The sequence below is a fragment of the Erpetoichthys calabaricus genome, chromosome 11 (genome assembly GCF_900747795.2).
Source record: "Erpetoichthys calabaricus chromosome 11, fErpCal1.3, whole genome shotgun sequence".
Taxonomy (NCBI): domain Eukaryota; kingdom Metazoa; phylum Chordata; class Cladistia; order Polypteriformes; family Polypteridae; genus Erpetoichthys; species Erpetoichthys calabaricus.
In genome coordinates, this window is record NC_041404.2 from 46,676,614 (window position 1) to 46,702,384 (window position 25,771).

Genomic DNA, 25,771 nt, shown 5'->3' on the forward strand with positions numbered 1-25,771 from the left:
AAAGAGGGTCTGCTTTGCCGTTTTTAATTTAAAATAGTTCTTCTGTGTTATAAGACCAGTCTGTCTTTTCATTGATGCATTCCCCCATGTACTTGTAGCAGTGCACCACCTCTACATCCACTCCATGAGTAGTGACCAGATATAAAGGCTCACTGGTATGCTGAAAGTCAATAAGCAGTTCCTAGGTTTTGCTGATGTTGAGTTGCGGACGGTTATCAAGATTATCCATCTGAATCCTGTTGTCTCTCTTCTCCCCCCAGTAGTGCATTATCATCTGAAAATTCTACAAGAGACATGAACTTGTGTTATATTTATAGTCTGAGGTGTGCAGGGTGACCGAAAAGGTTACAGGACTGTCCTTTGTGATGCTCCAGTGTTGCTCGCACAGTCCTTGAGTCACACAGACTGTAGTCTGCCAGACATAAAGTCCATTATCTGGGACACCATAGGCTCATTCACCTGCATATCCCTGAGCTTACCACTTAAAGGGATGGCTGGATGATACTGAAACACTGGAAAAATCATAACGCATAATCTTCACAGTGCTGCCAACTTTGTCTAGCCTCGTGGAGCAGATAGATAATTGAATCTATCACTGCAGGCTTTGTCTGCAATGGATCCAAGTGGTCTTTCGCTAGAGAATTTATAGTGCAAAAGCAGCCTCTTGAAAGTCTTCACGGTGTGGGATTTAAGGTCCACTGGTCTCTAGTAATTAGGTGAAGATGCACCTAGATTGTTGGAACTAGTACAGTGCAGGATGTTTTCCACAGCAGCAGCACTTTTTGGGGTGTTAGGGACAGCCTGAACAGGTGGCAGAGGATACTACAAAGTTAGTCAGCACAAGCTGTAGGTATTCTAACTCCATCCGGTCCCATGCCTTTTCCTGTATGTTACTGCTCAATTGTCTATCTACTCACTTGTTTTTTTTAGTTATGAACAGCCCCAAGTGATTGTTTTTAAACACATCTTTTTAATAGATATAGGTACAGTATAATAATGGTAAAAATTGTGTATTTAACTTTGGGTTACATATCCCAGCTTTCTGTTCTTTTTGCCTACCTTTGTTAAAGGATTTTGTTTGCTTAAAGCTTCCTCTTTCCAAGAAGTGATAAATGATCGACTACTTTGCTGAGCTATAGAAACAGTCTTTTACAGAGTAGACCTTCAATTGATCTTATAGTAACTGATATTGACAGCACTCTAAGTAGCTGCTTGGTACATAAATGCAAACAGTCAAAAATTTCTTCTCTGTAACTCGAAGCTGCATTCAGGAAACCCTTTCATTTACTAAACAAATGGAAACTGTTATGGCATGAGCTTGGGGCTTGTCGGTATCTCCACAATTGCCTGGGGCCTCATGTATAATTAGGGAATCCATTCCCGGACAGGTTTATCCATTCCCGGGAATTCGGTAATCCTGCATGTCATTCCTGGGCTCCCGGGGATGACACAGTGCACGGGCATCTCACATATGAACGGTTTTAGAACGACCGACACTTATTTTTAATTAAACTTCTGCAATATGTTGACACAAGTAAAAGACTAACCTTATCTACAAGCAGTTCATGCTGTCATATAAGTACATGTATCTTTAGTTGCGGTAATAAGAGCGTAGAAAGCACAACATGTCGTGCGTGCAGTCATCCAGGCGATAGCGCACCTTCGTGCAGAGTACGCCAGCCGCTGAGAAAGCACGCTCTGCCTCCACTGAAGTAGGCGGCACAGTCATCAGATACTGATACACTTGTTCTAAACAACGGCCGCACTTGCCTTTGCTCTGAAACATCGCCATTTCAGCTTTTACTGATGCATCCAGTTTCTTGTCATCATTCTGTGATGGCAAGTTTCTTGGTACAGATAATGCGAATGCAACAGACTGATGCATTGCAATTTCAAGTTGCTGTTCAAAGCTGTTGTCTAATGAAGTGCAAGCTGCAGCAATTGCGCCACCTTAATTATTTTCAACTATAACTCTGTTATTTCTTGATCGATTTTTACACATTTACACGCTATATATGCAAGCTTGGCCGTTCCCATTTCCCCGGGAATTACAGCAGTTTCATTCCCGGGAATGAAAAATGTCCGTGAGCCAGGGAATGGATTCCCTATGTATAATGCGCTGCGTAGAATTCATCCTATAAAATGGCTTATGTACAAAACTAGGAATGTGTGTATGCATAAAGCTGTGCGTAAGCAAATGTTCATGGTCTTGCTTAGTGAAATGGAGGCAAGGAAAAACTTACTATTTGGTGGCTAAAGTAGTAGTATAAGCAACAAAAGGAAACTGATGGAGTAGCACAGCATGGCAAAGACACTCAAAAGTGCAGATTCTGAAAGTTGCCCAGTGCCGAAATAAAGAAGTAGTGGTCAGACAAAGTCGCCGTGAAAAGACGAGTTGATAAAAAGCCCACCATCTGAGTGACATTATGGAAGCGTATGGGGGCCACAGAGAAGAAAGAAAAAGGGATACAGAGAAGGAAAAAAAGGTCTATGTTAAGATTAAAGTTGAAATGTCTACTTTAATCTTGAAATTTCCACTTTTATCTTGCAGTTTATTTTATCATTAAAGTAAAACTTCATAAACTTCATCTTAAAATCGATGTTTAATTTACTAGAGTTTCTCATACCCCATCATAACTAAAGTAGCATGTTGAATGCTTCATATTCTAAGTGTTCCCCAAGCCAGTCATTAATCGCTATATGCTTCTTAAATAGGCTTTCTCTTTTGTAGTGATCACCACCCAGAATACAGCTCATCAGGTAAATACAAACACAAACATACACTAGTAGCATCAGTTTAGCACCAAATCCCCTAACCTGCATGCCTTTAGAAGGAAACCAAAGCACTTGGAGGAAACCCACTAGGAAAACATACAAACTGCAGGCAGGGACTGGATGAGACCCCTTTACTGAGAGGCAGCAGCACTTCTGCAGCACCACCGTGCCCCCACATGTTAAATTGTTAACTTCATTTAAATAATGAATACTGTTAATAATTGATCTGTAAAATGCAATACACATTAATGCATCTCTTCATACAAATTTCATCAAGAATACTTGGTATACATGGTATTCTAACAGCACACAGCTCCAAGATGATAGCTCTTGGAAATCTACATTGACTTAGAAGCCAGTCATTGTCATCATCTGTAAATGCGTGCGCTCTTCTAATTCTTTTGCGATTCTTTTAAAACGCTAAAGCAGCTATGGTAGTTGGACTAGTTCGGCTGTTCCATGCACCATTATATTGTTACGGAATGATTGCAATCAAGTGCTTTAAATTTGGAAATGCTTTGCAATTAATTTTGGTGTATTTCATAAAGCCCCTATCATGGATGCGAATCTAAAAAAGAAAAGGAGACCACACAGAAACTGTAGCACTGCTTTGACTGCACGTTTGCAAAACTGAGCAGAAATACGCATCCTCCTGGTCTGAGTCTGCCGTGAGTGTGTGCGCAGGTTTATGCCAGGTTTAGTTTTTATACATCATGATGTGAACATGGAAACGGGCATATACACTGTTTATACATGAGGTCCCCAGAGTCTTTCCCCATGAGGCTGCAAATACCTAGCCAGTATGTATTGTCCTGCACAAGTTCTGGCACTTTCTTCACCAAGAAATTACTTGCTGTATCCCAGGAGACATTTTTGATTCTCAAGCTGTACTATACCTGAGTGTATTTCCTGACTTGCGGCTCCTTCTGGGTGGGGCCACGGTGGCTTTTTTCAGGCTGAACTTAGCTGGGTTTTATAAGTATGTGGTGTCTGGAACACGATGGCAAGCACAGCTCCCATAGATTAGCTACTTTTGAAAGTGTACTATCAACTGACTGCTGGGAAATGTAGTCTTTCTGGGTGGTAAATGGCAGAGATACATGGAGAGGCATGATTGGGGATAAGCTGTCTGCCTGATCTGAATCAAAATGTGGCACTGGATTTCTGTCCTAGTCATAGATTTTCCATAGTAAAGACAATCTTTGAATATATGGTTGCTGATAAGTGTACCTTGGACTAGACGTCAGCGTTCAACTTTGTAGACCTGTCATCTGATCTGAGGCCATATGCTCTGGACACTTAATTAAGGAGAGGTGCTGAGGTGTCAACTGATCACCATTTGGTGGAGAGCTAGCTCAGATGGTTCGAGCACTGGGTGGATAGTTGTAGGAGCCTTGAATCCTTAGAAGGATTAATTAGTCATTTTCTAGCCTGCTTAGTCCTGAACAGGGTTGTGTCGAGTGCTGGAGCACATCCAAGCTGCATAAGGTGCAAGACAGGAACTAACCCTGAACAGGCTGCTCGTCCATCATGGGGCGAACACACACCAACCACACACTAAGGTCAGTTTAATAGAACCAATCCACCTAACGTGCATGTCTTTGGACTGTGGGAGGAAACACACACCGACACGGGGTGAACATGCAAATTTGATGCATGGAGGAACTGGGATGCGAACTTAGGTCTCCTTACTGCGAAACTGTCTGAATTGACCCTGTTGAAGACCTCAGCAGTGAAGTCAGCCAAAAAGAGCTTGGGGCTAGAAGGTGCCTCTATGTCATAACTCTTTAGGTTGCTTTGGTAAACACCTGCAATTAGATTTTTTCACAGAGGTCTGCAGTAAAGCAATCTGTTTGGTACACAAAGAGCACATCATTGCATTTAAAGACTACAACTGGAGCTGTCACTTTGACACCAAGCATGCCAGAAAATAGAGATTTATCTGGATAAAGAGGAGAAGGTGAGGACTGCAGAGGAATTGTTAGCTAAATTGCAAAAACAGCAAAGTCTTTTCACAAAGCTTCATATAGCAAAGGAAGGAATAGTAAAAACCAGCTATAAGTTCACAAAATTATAAAAAGAAGCAAATAGTTTTCTGATGGAGAATTTGTTGAAGAGTGCTTAATGGACTCGGCGGCAATTCTCTACCCAGAGGAGAAGGATACGTTTGAACATCGACTGTCCTTCTGACAGCAAACGGTTACAAGGCGAATTGAGGAGAATCTGGTGCTATAGCTGAAATGCACAGTGGAAAATGTCGACTACTCCTTGGCTTTGGATTTGAGCTGTGATGTTCATGACACAGTGCAGCTGCTGATTTTGGTGAAAGGAATAACAAAAGACTTTGAAATGACAGAGGAACTGGCTTCTGTGCAGTTAATGAAAGTGACAACAAGCGGAAAGGATTTATTTACGGAATCAGTACATGCATGCAGAAGTTAGGACTGCAGTGGGAAAAGTTAGTTGTTGTGACAACTGATGATTCTCCTAATTTGACAGGTAGAAATGTGGGACTTTTAATGTAATCAGGAAAAAGTGGCTGAGATTAACCCAGCCCCAAAACCCTTATATTTCTACATTGTATTATTCACCAAGAAGTGCTTTGAAGATCAGTGCTGAAAATTAATCATGAGGTTATAATAAATACTGTAAATTTGATCAGGGCTAGGGCATTAAATCACAAAACAGTTTGTTACACTGTTGGAGGATCTTGAGACTGATCACACTGGTCTTGGCTAACACACAGCTCTCAGGTGGGTCATCTTGGGCAAAGTGCTTAAACAAGTCTGGATAAGGAAGGCCCATCTCCGAACTAAACAGCACTGATTTTAGCACTTGATGTTGATGTGACTGCACTTTTGAATGAACTGAATACAGAATTGCAACGCAAAGGTCTTTTTGCATATGATATGCACAGACTAGTCAAGGCCTTCATAAGGTAGCTGCTGCTTCTGTCTCAACAAGTTGTGAGGAACACTCTGACGCACTTTCCCACACCCAGAGGGAGGAATCTATCTGCCGATCAGCTTAACAGATGTAGCCATGTTCCAGGCACTTCGTGGTGAGTTTTCCAGACGGTTTGAAGACTTGAAAGCAGTGGAAACTGAAATGTTCACCATCTCTCCTCTCTTTTTACGCATGGACAGTGCCCCAGTGAGGTACAACTTGAACTTATAGACTTGCAGTTTGATGCATTGCTGGCACAACACTTCCAAGGCAGTTCCATTACTGACATTCTGCAGTTCGCTCAAAAAGGAGAATTTCCCACAAATGAGAAGACTAGCTCAGAGAATGCTTGTCCTCTTTGGGTCAACACACATATGTGAACAGATATTCTCAGTAATGAAATTTAACAAATCCGGGTACAGGTCTTCTCTCAGTGATGACCATCTATCTTCCGTACTGCGAATAGCAGCATCAGGAATAACACCTGACCTGGCACTAATTAAAGCTCATCAAAGACTTCATTCTTCCCACTAAGTTGTTCAAGGTACAGAGAGAGTAAAATATTTTATCACTGATTAATGCAGTATAATGTATTTCTGTTTTTGTTTTACACAAACAGGAATTGAAGATTGTTTTAGAAAGCATTCTATAGTTTATCTATCTTCCGTGGTTCAATAGCTCAAACAAGTTCTGTAAAATGTAGTCTATATTAATTTTATTATAGTGAAAAAAGAAATATAACATGTTTACTGTAATGTAACAGTTGTCAGAATGTGTTCCGGTCCTCCTCAACAAGCTGGTTTTCTCATGTGGCCCCCCCCATAAAAATAGTCGCATACCCCTGCCTTGTAGGCTTTGAGAAAGTTTATTACAGTATGCTTCATGGCATCAAATGCATGAAATTATAGGGCCACTGCTGTGTGCCATTCAGTCACTTGTGATCACATACGTAATACAAAGTTGAGACTGTTGGGTTTACTGTGTGGGTATTGAACTTTATCAGAGGTGTACTTCACCTGTCCTGTTTTAGGGTGTCAAAGTACAGCTCAGATTTGGTGTTACCATGTTGAGGATTGTAAAGATTTCATCTCTGCTCTTTGCTTATGATGTTCTCCAATTCGAAATGTGTTTTTGGCACACCTAACTAAATCTGGGAAGTACAGCAATTCTTTTGCACAGGAGGATTTTAGTGCAGACCAGTGATATCGTAGATCAGCTACATTCTGAAAAACATCGTCCTCTTTAGAAGGTTTACAAAGTGACCTTCAACCTAAAATTCCTGCCGTGATATCAGGCACTGTTTGTGGCATATACAGGGCGAGTCATAAACTAATGGTACTGCTATGTATAAACTTAGATACAATTTATGTGCCACATTCATGTAAATCATCTTGCACATATGAAGTATGTTTTGTGAATAAATTGTTTCTGCCATTCAAATGTTAACATAATTTTGACTCACCCTGTATTATCTTCCCTATGAAATACCAATACATATGCAGAAAAAATATCACTTTGTCCACAAAACAAAAGAAAAATGCAGAGTAAAAGTAGAAATTAAAATATGAAATGTTTATGCCTTTAGGGCAAGGGTCTGTTTTTGCAGGTTTTTGTTCCAACCCAGTTGCCTAAAAAGAACAGAGTTCTCGTCAAACATGGATGTTGTATAAATTTTATGTCTTGTTGGCCATGTCGGGTCAATTCTTATATCATAGATTTCCAAGATTTTCACCCAAAAGTCCTTGTTCCTTCCAAATTTTTATTGTGACTATACACAGCTATAAATGGAAAGTTAGATGAAGAACTGCTGTTTTTTTATCATTTGCATCTTAATGTTCATAAAAACCATGAATGCAGCTGTTAAACAATGAAAATAGCCAATCAAGGGTGGATAATCTTAACAATGAAAATGAAGCCAAAAATTGCTTGAGCAATAAGTGATCCAACAGCAATAGTTGGCTTCTCATTTAAAAAAATAGTATTTGAACAAAAACCTGCTTTTGGCAATTAAATGCATTTCCAAATTCACTTTTTGGACAGAATGAGAAAGGCATTTCACATTTCATCCTCAAATAATTAATGTTAATTACCGCACATAGAAAAGTTTGACAATAATTGTTCAAAATTCTAACTATTTCAATGGAATGGACTGAATACAGAGTCTTCTTAGCTTTATCTGATTTCATGCTCGAGTATTTGTACATTATACTGCGGTTCGTTATATAAAAAATGTTTGGAAAATAGGAGAATAATTACCTGGTGATACTTAAATATCCTGCTGCACTGAAATACTTAGGTTGTAATGGATTTTTTCTTTAGCAAGGATTTGTGGCATTTCTAATTGACTTTCCTCTTTCTATTCCAGGCAGGTTTCTTTCTTTTTTTTTAATTAATATTTTTTTGTTTTATTCCAGTAGGTGGCAGCCTTAGTTGCCACATTTCATTATCAAGTACTGCTGATTCCTCTCCCATATTCTGTGCTTGTTTGAGGAAACTGGGTGTCCCTCTTGCCCTGTTGTAATTTCTCCTTTCCTGTACAAATAAATATTCATAAAGTGTCTGGAAAAAAAAGTGTTTAAGCTTAGAATTCATGTTCTTTTTCTCATCTGTGCCACAGATCGCAGGCAGCAAGAGGAAAAGAGAAAGACAAGGATGGAATTACTGAGACAGGCATGAGGCTGGAACCCGTACCAGGTCTACCAGGAGGTAACACATTTGTGGAATGAATATGCAACATCAGCAGCCTGATATAGGGAAGTCTGTAATTAAACCTCAGTCGATGACAGAAGTGAGATATAGTAAAGAATTTAGACAAAATTATTATTAATGTACCGCCTCCATGTCCCTTTAGGTGATATTATTTTGCAGTGTATTCAAAAGGAAAATTCTAAAAGTTTGACCCACACTTTAATTTTCTGACCATAAAAAAAGTTTTGTGCTTCGTAATAATAGTGCAGGCTGTGAAAAACATATAATGAAATGGATACTCAGATTATACTAGACTACATTAAATCTCATTTTTGTTGTCTGTATGTTTGGGGCAAAAGAAAAACACTTGTGAGTCTCTGAGTGATGAACATCAGACTTGGCATTGAAGTTGAAAGTGAGAACAGAACTGCACTGGTGTGTTTTTGTTCTTTTGTTTTGCTCTTGATCATTACCTTTACATTAATTTAAAGTGACCTACAAAAGAGGTCAACAAATCTTAAGTAAACATCATTCTGAGGGACAAGTGTTACAAGATCAGGTTACAGTAGTACTAGGGTGTTGTACCGTGTTAGCCATTATGAATGTAGAGAAAAGCCAAGCAAAATGACACCTTTTATTGGCTAACTAAAAAGATTACAATATGCAAGCTTTCGAGGCAACTCAGGCCCCTTCTTCAGGCAAGATGTAATCATTGCCTGAATTACATTTAAATTGCCTGATTACATCTTGCCTGAAAAAGGGGCCTGAGTTGCCTCGAAAGCTTGCATATTGTAATCTTTTAAGTTAGCCAATAAAAGGTGTCATTTTGCTTGGCTTTTCTCTAAGATCAGGTTACAAATTGATTTAGTGACTTGTTGCTAGTCGGACAAGAAGATATATATCCAAGTTAGCCCTTCCTCATGCAGGTGCATTTAGACTAACATCAGGTGAAACCCTAAACAGGTGATGTCTGTTGAGCTAATTCTGTGACCTCTAAAACCGTTTGACTGCACCAATGATGTTTTTGGTGTGTTAATATTAAAATAAAAATAATTGATAATTCGTTTAGACCACTTGAAGAGATGTTTTAATTTAGGAGTCTCTCTTTGCTGAATTGTCAATAAGCAAATGAAATTCACTTTGATTCAGTGTTGCACAACAATAAAATGTGAATTCTTTCAAGGGGTTATGAGTGTTTTCTATAGGATATGCACTGTATGTTTAGATCTGGTGTGATATATTTTTTTTATATTTATTTTGTTCCCTCACAGCACTCCCACCACCTATTGTAGTGGAGGAGGAAGCTCCAGCAAACTACTTCAACCTCCCTCCAAGTACCACCCCAGCAGTGATGAACATTGCGTTGCCGCCACCCCCAGGTATTGCACCCCCCCCACCCCCAGGTACGTAAGCAGGATGTCGATTTAACATGCAGAGTTTTGATTCCTTTGACTCCACGCTGCAGAATTCACAGATCCATTGTACTGCTTTTCTTTTAATGTTTTTTGTAGGTTTTGGTCCTCCACTGTTTCACACAATGGGCCCACCTCCTCCACCTCCATTCCTGAGAGCTCCTGGTCCTATCCATTACCCTTCCCAGGATCCACAACGAATGGGTGCCCATGCCAACCGACTTGGAAGCTCCTAATACTGTCCATGCTGTGTCTTTGTTTATTAAAAGTGCTTGGTCATTTTAGTTAGCCTGCTACAACTCATTTGTTTTCTCTAATAAATGTTAACCACAATCTTGGTGTTCATATTTTGTGAATAAGGCCCATGGTCATTATATTATGCCAGTTGCTAAATTACCCTAGCAGGGAGAAATAATCATAAGAAATTGGTTTACTATGAGATGATGTGGTTTTACTTTGGGGTAGTCCAAACCAAACAGTTTTACATTGAGATAGAAATAATATGAAAAGTAACCTGAGCTACTAATTTCATGAGAAATGTTCGGTTATTCAAAATTAGTGAAAGATGTTAACAAAATGGCATGTTTCTGCCCTTTTTTAATATATTTTGTGTGTCCTCAAGGTGTCATTTGCATGACAGAATATTTTGCTAATGATTTTATTATGGTAAATGATTTCATATGCAGAATATCATGCAAATTTGAGTTTGATATGTGTATTCCATCATCTGCCTGTATTCACACTGATGAGCTGTGAGTTTATTTAAATGTAATTTACAACTATGAATTGGTGAATGTTAATGTAGTCGTAACAGGCTGTTTGATCAGGTACCGAGCTGGCATGGTGATATGTCGATCAGTCATTAATCCACTCATTATTCTGCACAAGTTCTGATGTTCAGTTAATATAAAGCAATGATATTCACTGCAATTTTACTCTTTTTCTCTCTCTCTCTCTCTCGGAGTTGTATTTTTTTTATTACCCTAGATAGTTGCACAAGTTTTGGTAAGGTTATTTTTGAAATTAAAGAATTAATCACCACTCTTTTTGTTATTTTTTCTTTTGATATGCAGTGAATGTTTGGATGACATGTTAAAACATAAGATTTAAATTTCAAGTGGTGTATAAAGAAAACGATTAACATATGCCTTATTTAGTAAATATTAAATAATGTATTAGCGGCATAGTGGCACAGTGGTAGTTGTAAGGAGTCCAAGGTTCATGTCTCAAGTCCTCCCTGCTTGCAGTTTGCATGTTCTCCCCCGTGTTTGCGCAGGTTTCTTCCTACAGTCTAAAAGGCTTGCAGATTAGGGGAGCTGGTGATGCTATATTACCCTCTGATGTGTGTGTGAGAGAGACTGGTGTCCTGTCCAGGCATTGTTCCTGTCTTGCACCCAATTCTTACTGGGGAAGGCTCCAGCTACCCTGCAACCCCGTTCATGATAAGCAGATTTAAAAATGGATGGTTCAGTGGCTGGACAGATAAGTATATTTTGCATGCACCGTAAGAAATGCCATTATAGAAACAATTCTAAATGTTTGACTTTAGGATAAATTTGTTTTCAGTGATTTAATTCTAAGTTTTATAAGGATGGTATGGTAATGTAGTTTTAAGTGCTACTGCCTCACATATCCATGTAACTCCAGTCAAATCCCAGCCCTACATTGCCTTTTTGGGTTTTGCACATTTTCCTCATGGCTGTTTTGATTTTACTCTGACATCCCAAAGACATGCTTCTTAGATTACTTTTAAGTCTATATGAGTGATAAGTTCTTTGAAGGACCGGTGCCCTGATTTTTGGCCAGTGTGTTAAGAGTCCACCAAAACCCTGATATTGGATTGAGTAGATTCGGTAACTGGTTAAGAGATGTATGGCCTACACTTAACTTGCATATTTTCTAAATTTAAATATATACAGTCAGAGCTTAAAAATCCCACTGGAGAGTGGTGCATTTTTATTTAGGATTTATTTCCTCTCATCAATGTGGTATCTAATGTTTGTCATAATTTACTTTCATGAAAAGAAGTTCTTACAGCTCCTCTGACTCTGGAGAATAGCGCATACCCCAGCCTTTCGGAGCGCGATTGAAATTGGGTCTGTTTAACATGCGCTCCAAGCTTAAGCTGGGCTCCGTCTGTGCTTGGGAGAGCTCGAATCCTGGTAACGGGAAGGTCCTCTCTCTTCCGCCTGTTCCTCCAAATGGCACTGGCACCCTGAAAAAAAAAAGAAAGTTTTTAAAAACTTTGCTTATAACATGAAAAAAACCTACTGCAATACCTACATCTGTCTGTCCACATGAAATAACTTTGCTCTGATTTTGTTAAAATCTGGCACACATTTGTTAAAATTGATCAATTTTGTTGAGATATTTCAAATACAGTATGCTGTAAAAAAAAAAAATCTGTTGAAAAACATGAATGTGAATATGTGACTCTTCTGTCTTAAACCACAGAATCATTCTGTGTGACATCATCTATGAATTAGTTTACTATGTGATTTACCTTGACAGTGGTTACTCCAACTTGTATATTTTAATATGTATACACACACACACATATATACACAAAGGGTGAGTAAAAAGAAGTATCATGTTTCAAATGTTTATTTTACAAAAATGCTACAAGATAAAATAAATTTCGTTATAACAATGGGTATACAAGGTAAAATTTTTTTCATTGTATTTTAAAAATGTCTTCACGGTGGTGGCCATCATTAGTGATGCGCCCTTTGAGTCGAGTTCTAAACACTCACATGACTCGTTAGTCCATTTCAAGGGGATTAGTGGCAATTTCGTGGCGAATAGCCTCCTTGAGGGCTTCAAGGTTTCGAGGTCGGCGTGTGTGTCTACCTTTGACTTGAGAGAGCCACACTAGAAGAAAATGCAGAGCGAGATTAGGTGAGCGTAAAGGCCACCCGACATCGCCGCACAGGGAGATCAGCTTCCCCAGAAACATCTCCCGCAAAACCTGCATGGATCTCCACGCCGTATGAGCTGCTGCTCCATCCTTTTGACTCCAGGCATCCACCATGTCCATTTCTTCCAGTTTGGGCCCCAAAAAGCTCTCTAGCATTTCAATGTAACGATCTGAAGTGATGGTGAAAGTTGGTCTCCCCATCAAAAAAAGTAAGGGCCTACTATGCCACATTCTGCAACAGTGCACCAAATTGTAACATGCTCACTGTGCAGGGGTCTCTGATGAAGTTCACGAGGGTTGGTTTCAGCCCAATAGTGAAAGTTTTGCTTATTTACGCAACCATTCAAATGTAAATGTGCCTCGTCGCTGCACATGACAATGACATCTCGATGAACGGTTTGCAGAATGTGCACGTACCACTCTACGGCTCTCTCAGTGAGTTCCTGCACCACTTTGTTTTGTATGGATAGAAATTAAGGTCCTCATGCAAATTCCTCCTCAAAAATGTGTTGCAAATGCCGAAGGCAGCATGTGTGTGCGGTGAACTTCTAGGAGACTGCAAAATCAATACCTTTACGGCTTGGATGTTTTCAGGAGTTCATACAGTCCAAGGACGGCCTGGAGATTTTCTGTTCAATGTTGTACCCATCTGTCTAAATTAAGCACCCACTGAAGAATTGTTTTCCGATTTGGGACATCACCGTTAGGAGGAATGCTGAAGTGTGTTCAGAAGGCATGTTGCGTAGTGATAATGGAGTTGTTGTTTTTGAAGAACGTTTCGACAGTGAAAGCACAGTGTGCACTGGACCAAGGCATGTTGCCAACTGAAAACTACGAGGGATCGCCTATCAAAGGACCACCCATCCCCCCCCCAAATCCCCCCCCACCCTGGGGCTGCCTCTACTCGCAATGACCTTGAGAAATGTGGTACTTCATTTTGGCTCACCATGTGTATGTATGTACAGTGCATCCGGAAAGTATTCACAGCTAATCACTTTTTCCACATTTTGTTATGTTACAGCCTTATTCCAAAATGGATTAAATTCTTTTTTTCCTCAGAATTCTACACACAACACAACATAATGACAATGCAAAAAACGTTTAATACTTGAGGTTTTTGCAAATTTATTAAAAAATAAAAAAACGGAGAAATCACATGTACATAAGTATTCACAGCCTTTCCTCAATATGTATATGTATGTACTGTATATATATATATATATGTATATATATATATAATGTGTGTGTGTATGTATGTATATATGTACTGTATATAGTTTTTTTTGCTTGTTTGACGGCTGATCTTGACAAAAGAACTGTATAACACCTGCAGTTGTGTGTGGAATCAAATAGACCTTGCTGCAGGACATAAAAATGGGGTGGAATCAGATGTGGTATTATCAGGAAGTTACAACATTAGATATGTATTTATTCAACATGGCAGAAGTAAGTAATTATTCATCAATGTCCCTTACTGTTTCAGAATGCAGTAGTAGGGCTCTTTATATGATAACAATCTGCTTCTTCCTCCGACCCATCCAGTACTTATCTCTGCAGCTCAGTGTGGTGTCTTACATGGTCCTCAGTCACAGCTGCTCACTTTTCAGCTCCATGAAATCAAAGCGGGTAAGTGAAATGATGATCATATCCATAAAAGTAAACTTATACAGAAATGTATGAAAGATGGCACGGTGACACTTCATGCCACAATGACTAAACGTGTCCTCATTATTCCTGTTGCAGTAAACCTCACGGCTGCATTATGTAAAGATTATAATGATTCAGTATTTCTCTGACAGCAGTTTTAGAGACTTGAACACAGGTTTTAAATTTCCATCGGGTACTTGTTTGAAAAATTTAAGAAATGTGAACTCCAGTTAGCCACAGAGCCTTCCCATTTAGCAGCAATGCAGCAGCATGGGAATCTTTTTATGACTTCAGTTGGAATCTGCTGTCCATGAATGCAACTTCATCTGCATGACATTCTAAAATGCTATTAAAACATTTTATGTACACATGTAATTACATTCCGTTATTAACCTTAGTTTTTTGACTGTTGCGAAACTGTATCATAAACAAAATTATGATAACAAACTGATAAGATGACTAGAACATGTTAAAATACTCTAACATTCTACCCAGCAATCTGAGTCTGGAGACACCTGAATGTTGCACCACAATGAAATGTTTTTACTTTTCCGAGTTTGCTGCCTGTAGATCAGCATTGCCTATTTCCACTAATGATTCCTTTCCTGCATTTCTGGTGTACTCTAGCATTTTCCAAATGTTTTTCTGCTGCTCGCATTGTTGGCAGATGTTTTTATCTATACATCTGTGAATTGATTTCTCTTTTTTATTATTTTATTATTATTACCACGCTTATATTAACTTGACCTGTTTGTTGTCTGGTATAAATCTTGTAATCGATATTTAACCCACTTCCTATTGTCCACATGACTTGAAATTTTGCACACTTACTCATTTCTGATGACAATACATGAATCAATAATCAGTTTCACTAATTGATCAATGAATCCATGGTAATTAAGAAATGAAATTTTCATATGAAGAATAGTTCAAGATTTCACCAATAGATGGCGTTAGTAATGGATAGAAATATTAAAGGAAGTGTTAAAATATTGATTACAAAATTATACTAAAACAAACCTAAGACTAAAAAGTTGAAAATAATATATATTTTATTTTATGAGTGATGTATGAGAGACTTATTTTTTTTTTACTTTTTAGTACACTTTTTAACTCAATATAAGAGTGGTTTTTAAAAAGTATTTTTTATATATAAATTATTTATACATTTACTTGGTAAAGCTGAATTTGTGTCATTAATATACTTGTATTTCGGTCTGTCCTGGTGCTGGGACTTGTCCACTGATGACCTCACTGCTTCTGCAGCTCCTTTTATATTTACTGTGGAATTCTTTCCCATTAACTAGTCAGATTCAGTTTCATATCCTGAACGGTTAGACACTTTAAAGACAAGCAGGGCTGTGCGAGATTCTGTTTTAAGGCTGCACTATAGCAGGATGTGTCATTATTATTTCTAGTTATGAAAGGTTTAAGGCAATTCCCCAAGCACATTTTCTCTACCACTTCCAATTTACCAATAAAAGTGTCCTCTTTCTTTTTTAAAATCTATAAGCCACTTTCATAACACTTGTGGCCGAAGGGGACCTTTGACTTTATGAAGCTATTAATAAACATCTTGTGAATGCAGACACAAGTTTAATTTCTGGGATCAGCTCCCTGACAGCTTGCTAGGCCAGGATAAATTAAAAGGTTGAGTTTGCACGTCAGAGTGTCTGATTTCTTCCTATGTGGTTTAAATAGAAAGCAGACTCAGGGGGTAAGAACCTTGATGTCAGTATTTAGACTGGTTTTCAAAAATACTGGAATGAAGATGGAAACATGATCTGAGCAATGTAAATCCAAGGAACAGTGTTGACTGGCAGTGTGGAAGCAAATGGTGTGAAGCAGGAACATTTATCAAGCTCATGCTTTTACCCCAAATGATTTACATGCAAGTGTATAATGCGGTGTTTTTCACACCGTGAGTCTGACACATTTGCAGGTTATGCCACATTCAAAAAGCAAATGTCAGGGTGCTGTTATGGGCCAAGTAGGTGACCGCTCAGCTGCACTGGCTTACAGTACCTTCAAAACTGACTTACAGTTGTTTGTCTCCAGACCCTTAGGACTGTCAGAGGTCTGACTTCTCACTCATTATGCAGCAATCCACTAAAGCCCATGTAGCACTGTGGGTCCCTAAATGTGCCTCTCTAGTTCTGCCTGTTAACATCCAGCAGTGGTCACATTTCAATCACATTTTCATTCTGGATGGCTATACCTTTGAGGCCCCTGTGCTGGAATTCTCTTGTCTCAACTTCTCTCCATACAACATCTGTAAGAACAGACTTTGTCTAATCAATTATGGTCCAGCCTTTGGTCTTGTCACGCCTCAACTGCTGATACTTTCTGTTGGCAGTAGGAGTACTGGCATGTTTTACCAAGCCATTGCAGGTGATTCAAGATGCAGCGCCACGTTTGGTATTCATCTAGCTGAGGTGGGCACATGTCACTCCTCTCTTCAGATGACTACCCTGGCTCCTTGTAATTATGATCAAGGCTTTGATGCCCCCCTTCAGAGTAGTCAGTGGGTTAACATCTATGCATATAGAGACACTTGTGAGATTCTATCTACCATCTTGACCACTGGGATCTGCTAAAGAATGAAGTCGGACGGTGCCACTGCTGTGTGGCATCAAATCTCAGTCCAGAATCTATGTGTAGATCCTAGCTGATGGAACAATCTCACCTCCATTCTCAATTCTGACTTTGTCAATGTGTTTAAGAAACATTTGGAGACTTTTGAATTTGGTGAATACTCCGAGTATGGTGAATTTCTGTCTAACCGATAATGTAATGGTCTTATCAGCAAGGAAGTGTAATTCGCTTGCATTTTGTTCTGAGCTCTTCACTTGTGGTGGTCAGTTTTGTAACCTTGACACTTGTTACCCAACAGTCCCCCAGGCTGATATTTACTCAGTTATGTTGACCTCTCTTATAAGCCACTTTAGATAAAAGAGTCTGCTAAGCAAATAAACGTAAACATACAGTCATGTGAAAAAGTAAGTACACTCCATGAAATGTTTGTTCTTTGTAAATACTAGGGGGCTTTGCACTCTGCTCGCTTCTTTCGCCAACCCCGGGTGGGTGCTGCGTGCTAGCCACTTTCCGTTTCTGCCGCTCGCGTATGGGGATGTGGATGTACAATTTAAACAGATTGTTATTTTAATTGGAATTGTTACATACAGTATGCATAATAGAACTATTTTACATTACAGCAAGTAATTAACCATAGTAAAAAAATAGTAAAACGTAATCATTTGAAAGTAAATTATGTTTCATGTTGCGTTAGAGTTATTCTTTGCGTTATACAATTTTGTTCTGTTTGGCTTTGAAATTAACACGCAATACTTTTTAAACTTACACATTTACTGTAAAACTTCAGTAAAAACAATTTTTTAAATTACATTTTTTTCAATATTACATTGAATTTTGATTTTGTGTTTGGACTTACATCGTCACAACATAACGTATAACTGTCCATGAGTGAATTTTGTTTCTTTCTCTCAAATAAATTAAATGACTTTTTCGAATGTTTGTCCCTGTGATTTGTTCATTTTCTTCGCAAAAGCTATTCTAACGGGAAACTGTTAACGCTTTAATACAAATGGCATATCAAGATCTCTTTTGTTGTCTGATGTTATCCGTGGAAGATGTACTACATTACCTTTCTTGGATACATCCTTCTTTCTACAGTAATTCGGCCGGTGTAAGACCGGGTGTTGTTAACAGTTGTAGATATTGTACAGGATATTGTAAGTTGATGTTTTCATCTTCCGCACCATCACCACCAACTGTTTCAACATAGTCTATTAATACACATTTAACCAATTTGCAGTGTAACCGATCGTCAATTTTCGCATAAATTCGTTTGACTTCCTCGTTTCTCAGTGCTAGATTTGCCCATGTACTCATTTCTTCGGTTGATAACCCTCGGGATGAAATTCTTCAATAAGATTTGGACATAATAAGTCTTCTTTATTTGGGAACTTAAAGTGAGAAAAACGTAAAAATTTATAAGAGCTGAGAGCGCAGGAACTGTGTCTGACAAAAGCATTCACAAGACTGAGAGGTGAGAGGACCGTGGGCGTAGTTGAATATGGTTGAGAGGAGGGTGGGACTTGAAAAAATCTCTTGGAAATAGTCTCGTCTCGTCTCATCTCAGGATTTTCTTTTATAATAGAGAGATATGTATGTGGGCAAAATTTGAGCTTCATTTAAAAAATATCTATATATATCTCGACTGCATTAATTCAGCAAAAATTAACATAGACACCATTTCTCTCTGTGGTAAAAGTAAGACCTACCCTTGGCTCTAATAGCTGGTGTTGGACCATCAAGCAGGTATTTCCTATGACTGTTTTGCAGTTTCCAACATTGACTGGGAGAAAGGTTTACCCAACTCCTCCATGCCAGATTCTTCCAGCAGTGTGATGTTTGAGGGTGTCTTGTGTTCACAGCATCTCAATGGGACTCAGACCTGAGCTTTGACTTGGCTATTCCAGTGTCCTCCATTTCTTTCTTATCAGTCATTCCTTGGCAGATTTGGTCTGCTATCAGTTGACTTTCAATCATCTGTCAGATGGTTTCACATTGTACTAGAAGGTGCTTGAGGATAATGAAGTATTGTGGATTATATGATGGTAAACTGCCCAGGCCCTGATGTAGCACAGCAGCCCCAAGCCTTGACATTTCCACCACCACACTTTATCGGCCAAATATTGTCTTTGGTTTTAGCCACATATGCCTTCTGGTACTGTGCCCAGAAAGCCCTGTATTTGCTTTGTCTGCCTACATCACATTGTTCCAGAAGTTCTGGTCTTCTCAATGTTACGTTACCTTTCTTACATTCTTTAACGATTGAATACCCCTGTATTAATTTTAATAATAAAAAAAAAATTGTTACAAAAAAATCTTAACACAGACATCCCACCTGGACATGCACTGAGCCTCCTGTGTATTCCTTTTACACAGCTATGACTGTGGAGCAAAACCCTGATCCAAGTCCATCATTAAAGAAAGGCCATCTGAGGGGACACTTGTGTAGAGAGTCAGCAACTTTGAATTTCTTATAATTATCATTGATGAGCTGACATGGGAACAGCACATCTCAGCTATCATCAAGAACACTTGTCAATGCTTCTACTTCCTCAGAGGACTAATGAGAGCTCAGATGTCTCCAAAGACTTTTACAGGTCAATGGTGGAGTCCGTCTTCCCTGGCTGTATTATACCCTGACCAGTAACGGCGCACTGAACGATAACGTGCAGTGAATACACTTGACTTGAGCGTTCCTAGTTTTCCTCCTCTTTCTCTGTACGTTTAGCATTCGTTTGCTCAGATGTTGATGCACTTGCTGTTTCCTGAGCAGCTCTTCTTTACTCCACCCTAGTGGCCCGCTTCTTCTTTTCTTCCGTCGGCATCTTTTCGCGTTAAAACTGAGTCAGTGTTTGTGTTGCAATTACTTAGTATGTTTTCTTTAATTTTTCACTTAAGTCTTCAATCTGCCTCAAGAATAATTTAAGATATGAAGAGGTAGGGGAAGTGAAGGCGAAGGTGGTAGGGATGAGAACGATGCCTGTACATATGCGCCACACACCCGCCCTGCTGGCCGCTGCCGAGAGTTGATTCTACATTAAAATACAGGGTCACGGGGGTCTGCTGGAGCCAATCCCAGCCAACACGGCACAAGGCAGGAAACAAACCCCGGGCAGGGCGCCAGCCCACCACAAGGTCTTTGATTAGGCCACTCCAAAACCCTCCATTTCTCTTCTTTGTTAGAACCATTCCTTGGTGGATTTGCTAGTGGGCTTCAGATCGTTATTGTGTTGAAAGCTCCATTTCCAGTTTAACTTCAGCTTTTGGACAGATGGCCTGAAATTCTTCTCAAGCACACTTTGACATGATGTTGAATTTATAATTAACTCAATGGCTGCAAGATGAACAGGCCATGAGGCTGCAAAGCAACAATGAAACCATAACATTCCCACCATGGTGTTTCACATGCACAAAACATGTCTACTGTTACTGTGGCCAAACAACTCCATCCATCTTTGATTCATCTGGCCAGAGCACATTGTTCAGGAATGCCCATTCTTTGCCTAGATGTTCAATGGCAAACTATAAACTTGCTCTAATGGTCTCCATGGACAGCAAAGGCTTTTTCCTGGCACACCTCATGTGCAGATCAAATCTGTGCAATCTCTTTCGGATTGAGATACATGCATTGTAAAACCAGAGTTGCTTTCAGATATATACTAATAAAAGGCAAAGCCCTCACTGACTCACTCACTGACTGACTGACTCACTCACTCACTCATCACTAATTCTCCAACTTCCCGTGTAGGTGGAAGGCTGAAATTTGGCAGGTTCATTCCTTACAGCTTACTTAGAAAAGTTAGGCAGGTTTCATTTCGAAATTCTATGCGTAATGGTCATAACTGGAACCTCTTTTTTGTCCATATACTGTAATAGAGTGCAGCTCAATGGCCGTGGGAGGCGGAGTTGCGTATCGTGTCATCACGCTTCCCACGTAATCACGTGAACTGACTGTGAACGCAGTACGTAGAAAACAAGGAAGAGCCCCAAAGAGCGCTGAAGAAAACATTCATTACACAATTGAGAAGGCAGCGAAACAATAAGAAGTGAGCGAGTGACGCATACAAATATATATATGTATGTGTATGTATTAATGTGTATATGTATATGTGTGTGTGTATGTATGTGTATATATATATTGATATGTGTATATATATATATATATATATATATATATGTGTATATATATGTGGATGTGTATATGTATATATATATATATGTATATATGTATATATATGTATATGTAGATATGTGTATATATGTATATGTATATATATGTTTACATAACCTCTTTAACACACTACTTCTCCGCTGCGAAGCGCGGGTATTTTGCTAGTTTTAGATAATTGTGTGCTTGCAACTTTGTAGCAACAGTTTGTTGTTTTCTGTTACTGCATGAATGGAGGAACCTGAGAGTCCTGACCTCAACCCTACTGAACACCATTGGTGTTCCCATCCAACATCAGTGTATTACCTCACAAATGCTTTTTTGGCTAAAAGAACACAATTTCACATGGACACATTCCAAATTTGTGTCAAAAGCCTTCCTAGAACAGTGGGGATGTTATAACCACAATGGGAAGTGGAGAGGGGCAACTCTATATTAATGCCCATGGTTTTGATAAATTCATATAAGTGTGATAGTCAAGTGTTCATAAACATTTGGCCATATAGTGTATGGATAAGCAGTGCTCATTTGTGGGAGATACTAACACTACTAAGACTATTGTATCCAGCAGGGGGCGTTAGCTCCATTGGAATGAGTTCTTTTGTAATTGCGGCGTGTTACAAAACCCGAAAACTATATAGATATAATATAAAAAGGTGATACTCCTCCCTTAGTAATACGGCGGTAAGACATCACATAGCAGAAATAGCTTTGTTTAATGACGGCTTACGCTGCATAACAGGCGAAGGAAGCCAATGGCAAAACCCAGTTTGGGAGAGGGGACCCCATGTGTAGAGTCTGCCATTGCAGTGGAAGGATTTTCTGGATCGGATGACGTTATCTCCCATCTGTCCGTCGGCTTCAAAGGTGTGCTGGGCAATGTTCCAAGGCTTTATACTCTTTCTTCATGTGCAGGCCGTCACTTAGGTGGATCATGCAATTCCAAACAAGGCAAAAGAGGATACAGTTTCATGCTGACTTTGACAGACAAAAATAGTATACAACAGTCCTCAGTCTGACTGCCCGTTTCCCAGTTAGGTCTGTCTGTCTTGTCTTATATTATAATACTTGCCTAGCAGTTCTATATGGTGAACTTCTGTGTGCTAAATCTGTGCACGTGAGTAGAAAAAGGCAGATTTAGTGTATAAGATATATTTGCACAGAGTACAGTAACATATTAAACTTATGGTTATTACACTATAACAAAGATTTTGAAAGTGCAACTACAAATATCTATATTACTAACCGAGAATGCTAAACCGGATGATGGACGCAGGCGCATCCGGCAATGGGCCGTAGCTGCAAAAAGACGTACTGCGCAGGCGCAAAAAGAGTCCGCGAGAGTCGGAGAAAGGCGGACAAAAGAGGGCGACAAAGGCAGATGCGGGGCCGCGAGAGGCGGACAAGACCACAGAAAAAAGGAGTGAGCACATACAAAAAGGAGTCACAGAAATGAGTCGCAACAAGCACCGAAAAAAGGAAAAGGCACATAAAAACGTGGTCAGACACGGGCAAAGCACGAAACACATTGCACACGAAACTAAACACACCAAAAAAAAAGAACAGACGAGCGCACAACAGCAAGGCACGGCCACACCCCCCCACACCCTACAGGCACGGGACGGGACACACACCAAGAGGGGGATTCAACAAGCCCATGGAAGACAAAAAGAACAACACAAAAGCGCCCCACAGACCCTACAAGCAAGGGACGGGACACACACAAAGAGGGGGATTCAAACAAGACACAGGAACACAAAAAGAAAGAAGACGCTCGCGCAACAACAATCCCCCCCCCCCCAAATCAATAAGAAGTGACACCCAAAGCCACATATTTAAAGGAAACGTCCATATTAAACATACGTCATCTCAAAACCTTCACACTAGGCAGCATAGGTGGATCTCATTAAAATAAAGCACTATTAACCGTTCAACTGGAGAAAAGGCTCCATATTAACAGTGAGTGCGATCTTCCTTAATACTTATACATATTTCGCATGCTGAGGAACAAACAAGTCATGCATACACGGTCACGGGTACAAAACGATTCGGATCGAATAACGGGACCAATAACACACGAACACGAATGAAACAAAAACAATACACGGCGGCGCATACAATGCGCTTCAGAAAATACGTGAGAAAAAATGTCTCGGATCAAAAAACGCAAAGCTCAAGTAACCCCGTTACAGAGACGTGCCCAAATGAACAGACACATTGAACGTAGACGCATACAGCGCGCGTCTCAAAGTGCTGCATCGAAACAAGCACGATTTCAAAAGAAAGAGCTCACGTCTCAGACATACAAAAAAGGGAGCAAAGCAACGCGCATATGACCGGCCAAAAAACAAGCAAGCAAGACTCCAAAAGCAGAAAGCTCAACTGACCGACATACAAAAACGGACAAGGCACGATACAAACAATGCACGACATAGAGTGAAACGGACTTTGCGCAAAGCGGAGGCGAATCAATTAAAAATCAAAAATAGCGCGTCACAAATAATGGACATGCAACAACGCGGCACTCAAACACCACAAGCAAAACATGTTAACGGCAGCGAAGGCTACAACGGGCTTCTCACACAGCACAGGCAAATCGATTACAGCTCCAAAACAACACGTCCCAAATACTACACATGCAACAACGCGCCTCTCAAACGGCACAACCAAAACATACACCAGGAAAATTCATTCGGATTAATGAATGTCATTTTCAATCATTGTCATTCAGTTCACTTCCCTGAAGAAACAACTGGCAATACAAGTAGTACATTTTACACGTTGTTGTCAAAAGGGTCAAATTAGACTGCCTCCTTTACATTCATATACTGAATATCTACAGAACCTTCTAACTAGCGATGTACCTGAAAGTGAAATCTTTATCAACTACATTAGATCCTACAAATCGGTATCCACTATGAACAATAACAGTGGCACTGCACGTGACATCCGTCTTGAAAAAATGTTGTTTATTGATGAATGTACAATGGCATGAAGTCACTTACTCAACATCGTTCATAAACTTCTACAAACGTTTATGAATAATAATATTCGATTTGGAGGAAAGGTACTTTTATGAGGAGGAGATTTTAGACAGTGATTAGCTATTCTTCCAGATGCCATGCACTCAGCTATTGTTCAGTGCACCTTAAAATACGCAGACAATTGGCATTGCTTTCAAAAGATATAGTTAGTAAAAAAGATACGATGTCCAGAACCAGATCATAACAATTGCTTATTACAACTGAGAGATGGTACACTCACCAATACAGATGGACTTCACCCACATATTATTACAATTCCTCAAGCCTTTATCTGCGACGACTTAGTTACAGACAGATTTGGAACAGCAATCTCATTAGACCAAATGCCCCTTTTAACACAACGCACTATATTATGTCCAAAAAATATTAATGTGGAAAACATAAATACCCAAGTCATTCCATTACTTCCTGGAGAGACTACAACTCTTTCTAAGCTCTGACAAACTTGACTCTGATCACAACAATAACCATCTTCATTGACCTTACAAGTTCTGAGCTGGATTTGCCTTTTACACTTAAACGGCGTGTACAAAGAAATTTTCCAATAAACCTTTACACTGTGCCACACACTTTATTGTTTGCTTTCTATTTGCATCATCTACACCTTCACACTATTCTATATCTCATTCATACATCACGCTCTTTGTCATTCCCAACACCAGGGGTTGGCGAGCGAAGCGAGCAGGGGGCGGAGCCCCCTAGTGATCACATATATGAATCATAATAACTCAAGCAGCATCACCAAACCCCCACCCGTCCACCACTTCCCGTATTGGTTCCTGGAGAGACTGGTCACTTAACACATACCTATTGAAGCACCTAAACTGAAATGTGGCAGGTTTCTGGGGAGGTTCGGGCAGTTGGAGAGTGACGCTGGAAACTATTTCTACATTCTTTGTCCATGGTGACCGATAGGATTTGGGGATGACAGTGACGTTGAACTTCTCGTGAGGGATCTTCTTCAGCGGTCCCGAGTAACCTGGGGAAATAAGACATAGAAAGAATGAAACGTTCCAGTGGCTTGCAAAGTCAGTAGATTTATAAAGTATTCAGACCCCTTCACTTTCTGCATGCTTTATTTTAAAATAATTAAATTGCCATTTTTGCCCATCAGTCTATACTCAATAAAATAAGGTTTGCAAATTTGCTAAAAATCTAAAACTGAACTCTCTCATTCATAGAAGTATTCCGACCCTTAATTCAGTACTGTGCAGAAGCTCCTTTGGCAGCAATTACAGTACCGAGTCTTCTTGGTTAAGTCGCTACAACCTTAGCACATCTGGATTTGGAGACTTTATCCTATTCATCCCGGCAGATCCTCTTAAGCTCTGTTAGCATCTGCAAACTGACATTTTCAGGTCCCTCCACTGATGTTCTATGGGGTTTAAGTTTGGGGACAGTCAGAAACTTGTCCTGAAGCCACCTCAGTACTGCATTGACTAAATGCTTCGGTTCACCATCACAGAAGTCCGAGGTGGACTTCTCTTTATTTGGCTGCATTCATCCTCCCCACAATTTTTAACCAGTCTGCCTGTTTATGTCACTGAGAAGCACCCCCATAACATAATGCTGCCACCAA

At 39.7% G+C, this 25,771-nt stretch overlaps 2 protein-coding genes across 2 annotated transcripts in view; one reads left to right on the forward strand and one right to left on the reverse strand.

Moving 5' to 3' along the window:
- Window positions 1-10,156, forward strand: part of rbm22 (RNA binding motif protein 22) — a 37,112-nt gene extending 26,956 nt beyond the window's left edge. Inside the window, exons 9-11 of the mRNA XM_028813062.2 lie at window positions 8,339-8,427; window positions 9,681-9,812; window positions 9,921-10,156. Coding sequence (XP_028668895.1) covers window positions 8,339-8,427; window positions 9,681-9,812; window positions 9,921-10,057 — 358 coding nt within the window. The 3' untranslated portion in view covers window positions 10,058-10,156. The remainder of the gene's footprint in view (window positions 1-8,338; window positions 8,428-9,680; window positions 9,813-9,920) is intronic.
- A 1,604-nt stretch (window positions 10,157-11,760) lies between these two features.
- Window positions 11,761-25,771, reverse strand: part of LOC114660391 (myozenin-2) — a 46,193-nt gene continuing 32,182 nt past the window's right edge. Inside the window, exons 4-5 of the mRNA XM_051934230.1 lie at window positions 25,000-25,171; window positions 11,761-12,036 (exon numbers count right to left, since the gene is read on the reverse strand). Of these exons, the coding sequence (XP_051790190.1) occupies window positions 11,853-12,036; window positions 25,000-25,171 (356 nt within the window). The 3' untranslated portion in view covers window positions 11,761-11,852. The remainder of the gene's footprint in view (window positions 12,037-24,999; window positions 25,172-25,771) is intronic.